At 54.0% G+C, this 6184-nt stretch overlaps 1 protein-coding gene across 1 annotated transcript; it reads right to left on the bottom strand.

The window, feature by feature from the left end:
• Window positions 1-524: 524 nt before the first annotated feature.
• LOC131283042 (uncharacterized) lies at window positions 525-2359 on the bottom strand. Its single transcript, XM_058312601.1, has one exon. The coding sequence runs from the start codon at window positions 2022-2024 to the stop codon at window positions 525-527; it is 1500 nt and encodes a 499-aa protein (XP_058168584.1). The 5' UTR covers window positions 2025-2359.
• Window positions 2360-6184: the final 3825 nt, after the last annotated feature.

The following is a 6184-nucleotide window of genomic DNA, read 5'->3' as shown; positions in this document are numbered from 1 at the left end:
TCGTGTACGCGAGAAATCGACCACCAATCGCAGCGAATTGACCCCTCGGCTGCCCCGCGATTGGCCTTTGTGTGTGTGTTCGCTCCGCCGAAATCCGTTTCACCCCTTTTTTTTTTTGACTATAAGGACATCCTGGCTCAAGCGCCACACGGAGTGAGACGACGAGGTGGGAGAGGAAAACGTGGGGGGTGGTGGTTTTGGGTATAATTAAATTAAATTAATCGACTCCTTAATTACAAACACCAACGATTCTGGCGGGGACTCGTCGAACTCCTTCTCGGGACATCAGCATCCTTCCGTGGAGTTCATCAAACGGGCGGGAATTCGGGAAGGGGACTCTGGAGACAACACTACAACGACGGCCACAGGGCTCGGGGATGATGATGCTGGCGACTTCCGGCCCCTTCAAAGGACGACGACGACGACCTCCAGGAAGGTGCCGACGGTGACGGCAGCAATGGTGACGAAGGTGTTGGTGGTGGTGTTGGTGCATCGCCTGCGTGCATCGACCGCCTCGTCATCCCTCAGCTCCACCACCGCCGCCAGGGGGAGGAGCTCCCCGCTAGTGCCACCAACACTGCCGCCACCGCCAGCGTCACCGGCAACGCTCCGGGCCTCAGGGTTCCGCCCTGATTGTTGTACGTCAGCTCCTCGTTCTTCACCACCTCGTTCGGGTGCTGCTTGTCGTACTCCTTGGTCTTCTTGGTCGGCTTCTGGTTGCTGCCGCCGCCGCCGCTCTGGCCCGGATGCACGCTGGACGGTGGACTGTTTATGTTGTAGTTATGATTATTAATGTTACCGTTCCCGGTGCCACTGTTGATGGACGTCCTCGGCGGCGAGGCGGTGTAGTGGTGGTTGTGCCGCCCGTTCGCCCCGATCGCCGGCGTGGCCGGGGGTGGACGGACGTGCGGGGGCAGGTGGGGCGGCTGCTGGTGGCCCTGACCATCGTTCCACACCGGCCAGTTGACCGTGTTCTGCACGATGTTGCCCTGGCTGGTGTTGATGGCGGGCGGCAGCAGCCGCGAGTTCGGATCGAACGCGTCGATCGAGATGGTGTTGTTGCTGGTGTTGATGGACACACCCCCCGCGCCGTTGCCACCGTCGCCGCCTCCGATGACGGTGCCGTTGGAGGGCAGGTGGCCGCCGCCGTGGTGCTGGTGCTGGTTCGGGTTCTGGTCGTCGGCGCAGCACACCTTGAAGACGACCTTCATGTTGTCGGTGGTGCAGCGGCCACCTATCCGCCGGTGCAGGTCGTCCTTGGACGAGGTCGAGATGAAGTAGTAGTCGTTGCCCGGTAGGAACTCGAGGCCGCCCGGCTGCGGCGTGAACGGGCGGAACGTGATGGTGAAGAACATCAGCTTGTTCGGCTTGTCGCAGATGGCGATGATGCGCGGGTCGTGGTTGGTGATGCGGCACGTCTCGTACTCCACCTTCGACACGTTGTAGATGATGTACTTCTCCGTCTCGTTGTCGAACGTGCCCGGCTCGTACACCGGGCAGATGATATGCACCTGATCGTACTCGAACTGCGAGTTGCCCTTGTTCACGTCGATGATGTGGTCGGTGTTGTCGATCCGGAAGATGCTGTTCGTCGTGTTCCAGTGCATGTAGAACGTTTTGGCACAGTGCAGCACGGTAGGTTGCAGGGCGAGCAGCTGCAGTGCGATCACGAGCGCGATCGTGAGCGCCGAGCTGCTGCCGACTCCCGGCAGGCAACACTTTAGCCGCGCGTTCAGATTTCTGTACCGGCGCCGCTTCGTCGTCAGTGTGTTGCTGCTGCCGGTGTCATTTTCCAGCTCCCACTCCCGCACGCTGGCTTTTCTCGAGGACGGCTTCTGCCGGCTCGTCGTCGCTGACGTCGTTCGTCGCCACCGACGATTTGCCTCTGTGTTTCTACATCGCACGCTTCGCGCACTGTCGTCACTACACCCGGATGGCGTCGTCGTCGTCACCATCTCGCTACTATGGCAACCACTTTTGCCGCTCCAGCTACTGCTACTGTGATGATGGATGCGGCTCTTCATCTTGCTAGCATTTCCCACCAGCTGGGAAAACACTTGGTTCTTCTGTATATCTCCCTCACAAAACGTTTCTTATATCACCCAGCCTGCTCTTACTATGGCCGACTTACTAATACACCACAGTGGTTTGTTTGTTCACTTAATCCAAGGTTATTCCTCGATCAAAGAAGACGCGATATTTGCATCGACGACTCAGCGGTGTTCTTCTTCACGACGCGCTTTCGGATCGATCAATCGGACACCAGCTGACATGCCCGAGATAAACAACGATCGATCACACTGGGAACACACTTCGGTTCGCGCAACGAAATGTCAAAACATCTGATGACACAACAACACGGCGGTGTATCAGACGCGGAGGATTTCCCCACTCTCGGGATTAACATCGATTTTTCTTCCCTCTTTCCGTCTTACTATTGCGAATCACAGCTGGCGCGGGTTGGTTGTGTTGTGCCACGGTTTTCCTCGAGATTTATGTTTCATTCTTTCCGGTGTTCATTTCTCATTCCACACAAATCCGGTCGAAGTGCGGGCTCCGAATGCAAATCAAAAAAACACACAAGCGCCGGCAAAACGATAAATTAGATCCGCGGGCCGATTTTGCTTCTTCTTCCCTGTTTTCCGCGTGATTTGTTTTCCCTCGGCTCGCAGAAAGGCGGGACGGGGGGGAAGGAAAAAACCAATAGAACCCGCCACACGCACGATGTAAATGCAAAATCACTTGTTTCTTGGGGGATGTATTATCGCCGACGGAAAATACACTCAAATACTTTCGACCATTTTCTTTTTCGGTTTTAAAACCTCCTTCCAGCTTCTTCGGTTTCCGTTTAGCCCTTTTTCTTCGTCGTCACACTTCTCCCGCACGCACTCTCTTTATCCACAAACTCGTTGTGCCGGTTGCGATCAGCAGGAACGGGAGACCCGCGGTGAGACGTTTGAGGATGGATGGTGGAGAAGGAAGCTGGCACACAACTCGCGGCACACACACACCGCCGCTTATTCACGCACACACTCGCAGCGTAGTTAAAAAAAAAAAAAGAACAAACAACACACGGCAACCTCCACGGGCCGCGGGCTTTCCCCCTTGCCGGTACACACTTCCTGGATTATTATTCTTCGGATCGAAGGTAGGCTCTCTTTTTCGCCCGAGCGCCCTTCTCTTTCACTCACACGCTCACGCCGCTCTATCTCGCTCTCGCGCGCTTACGCGGTTTTTCGTTGTTGCGGCTTCCACGACGGTAATTTCGTTTCGTGTTTTCTACCTTTTCCCACCGCTCGCTCTTTCTCCCTCTCTCTCTCTCGCTCTCGTTTCCCCGGCAGAGGTTGGAAAAAGCACCAAAAAGACACAACTCGACTCCTATTGCACACCACCACCGCTTGACCAAGGCCCGAACAACACACAACAGCCGGACGACGGCGTCGAGAACTGGCCCCCGCTCTTCACCTCTTTTCCAACAACACCCGCTTCGACGTTTCTATGCTCTTTCTCACTCTTGCATTCGGGCGACGGGGGATCGGGGAGATCGAATTAAAAAAGAACTTGTACCACCGCTCCGAAAAAGGTAGAACTTTTCCTTCCAAAAAGGAAACGAAAATGCCCTTCTACTGCATCGGCCAAGAAGCAGCAGCAGCATAAATCATTTGCACCTCATATGCACACATGCTCTCACATACACGCACAATTGCACTGCACGCATTCGCCCGCTTTGCCTTCTACACACTTTTTCGCTCCAGAGGCGCTGATGATGTTGCGTCTGATGCTCCGCTGCAGACTTCTTCTATTTTCCTTCCACACCCGCACCCGCACTCCGCACACGGTACACCACTTCTCGACTGGGGGTGTGTGTTGATCGTCTTGCGATCTCGACCCAAACCACACCGACACCAGCGACGAAGATGCCACCAAAAGGCAAACCCCGTTGAAAACCGCCGAAAAATCCGATTTATCACGCGATACGCTTCTCACGCCGCTTGTAAAAACTTTTGCCCGGCGACAGACGACGACCCGCGGTGGAATGGGAAAATTGAACCCGAAAACGAAACCGATGTTTCGAAATCTTCACGCCTTCTAATCTCACCGACTTGCACGGACGCACGCACGGAATCACTACCGCCAGAAAAGGGGGCAACATAAATATGTGGACGAATTCTCCGACGCTCTTTCTCGAGAAGCAGCAGTGACACTTTTGTGTGGTAGGCCAACTACGATGCACCGATGACTACAGCGTATTATCAAGATCAAGTCACCACAGGAGATGCACCACAGGCCGCTGGGACAGATGTGCGTGCGTGTTCCGACTGTTTTATGTCGCGGCTCGATCGCGCACCAATGTTTAATTCCTCTTCACGGCACGGGTCCAAGAGAAGCCAGAAGACGGCGGCGACGGCTGCTGCTTCTGCTGCCTACCGGTTCAAGTTCACAACTTGAAAAACCAGTACTCCCAAAACAAAAACCGTATCGCGAGACAACGATTTGTCTGGGAATGTGACTCGGGAGGTCGTTCGCTTCGCTTTTCTTTCACGCACGTTTCGCCGCGTTGATCCGTTTTTAATTCACAAAAGCGTGTGTGGCTGCGGCGTTGTGAACTGATTTGGTACTCTACTTTTCTTCAACACACGCGACTCCTCTGCCCAACAGCGCAAGAGGAAGGGTACTTTGCGTTGGCTATTATTTTACTTCAAACGAACGCGCGCACGGAGTCTCACATCGAGAGCTCATCTCTTCCGCACAGCAGACAGCACAACACTGCCGTCGAAGGGTCGATCGGGCGACCGACGAACCGTTCGGTTTCGGTAAACATCGTGGTGTTCGTGATGCGCACGCGTCAGCACGGTGGATGTGTGCGTGAACGTCCCTTGAAAACCGCTTTCCGCCTAGCGGTGGGCAATGGAAGGGCTTCAAGCGAACCAACCCGAACTGGGTTTTTTTCTTGGCGAGTCGGAACGGTAGCTCCGGAGTCGATGACTCACGAATCACTGCCTTCAAGCAACACATGAACCCAGCACAGCTGTGCCTCGGAACTGCGTTTATTTGCAAAACAAAAAAACAACCTATCACAAAAAAGACTCTATTCCATCGCTACGCTCGGATTCCATTCGACCCTCTCGCTCTCGCTCGCTCCTTCGCGCACAACAGCCGACGAGCGGATGAATCATTTGTGGTTCGCTTTCGGGCTTGGAACGCGTTTTCTTCGTTCCCGACACCCGTCGGGAGACGTGCGAGAAGATGTAAAAAGGATCATAAAATCAGGTTCTGTCTCGTTGGAAGGTGGTTCGATCAGTCTCCGACAAGATGCTGCACGATCGAGAACGCGCTTGGACGGAATCCGAACGTGGGTTTTGCTGCCTCTAAATCGCCCGATATGAGCAGCCCAGGGCCAGTTGTAAAAGCATATTCTTGTAACAGCTTCTGTCATCGGACCCAATTTTTACAACCCGTTTTTATTGTACTCGCGTCGAAAATATTTTTGGCACATTGTTTCAAACTCCCAGGAAGCGAACAATCATAATTACTCATCGCTGTCGGTAGGTTTATTGTTTTTTGGCGTGAGCGACGCCTCGTAAGCGGCGCAGAAAATTCCTTACCCAACACAACCGAACCCAATCACAGATCCATCAAGATTGCTTCATAAAACAGTACTCGACGCAATCGTCACATTTCGGCCATGATTTGGCACCTTCTTATGGTTGGCTGGTTGGTTGGTTCCGGGCAAAGGCTTATCGAATCCTTCTCGCTTCCGCCCATCCTTTCCTCCGGTTGGTGGATCCCCCCGGTTCGGTCGTCAGTTGTCGTAAAAAAGCCCCAAAGTGTCGTTGATCGTTTTAACGATTTTATCCTTGACAGATTCCATCTGTCCCCACCCCCCGATCCCCTCCTTTGTGTCCCTGCGGGGAGGGGACGTTGATTACTGCTGCCTCGTGATTTCCTTGGCCCGCTCCATAAAAGAAACGTTCCACTTCCGGTCCGGAAGCGCCCACGAAACCCCAAAATTAAGCTCGAACGCTCGGAAGACTAGCGCTCGAAACGACACGGTGAAGGACATGGGGAAGGGCGACGGGACGAGTTGTAAGTAAAGGGTGCGACTTGGAAAAATCCTTCACTATTTGCCGTTATAATTAAAGTCTTTATCGTTCGCAGCGAATCACCTCCGATTTCGAAACAC

This window comes from Anopheles ziemanni, chromosome 2, assembly GCF_943734765.1.
Source record: "Anopheles ziemanni chromosome 2, idAnoZiCoDA_A2_x.2, whole genome shotgun sequence".
In the NCBI taxonomy this organism is placed as follows: domain Eukaryota; kingdom Metazoa; phylum Arthropoda; class Insecta; order Diptera; family Culicidae; genus Anopheles; species Anopheles ziemanni.
This window is presented reverse-complemented; position numbering and strand designations above follow the sequence as displayed.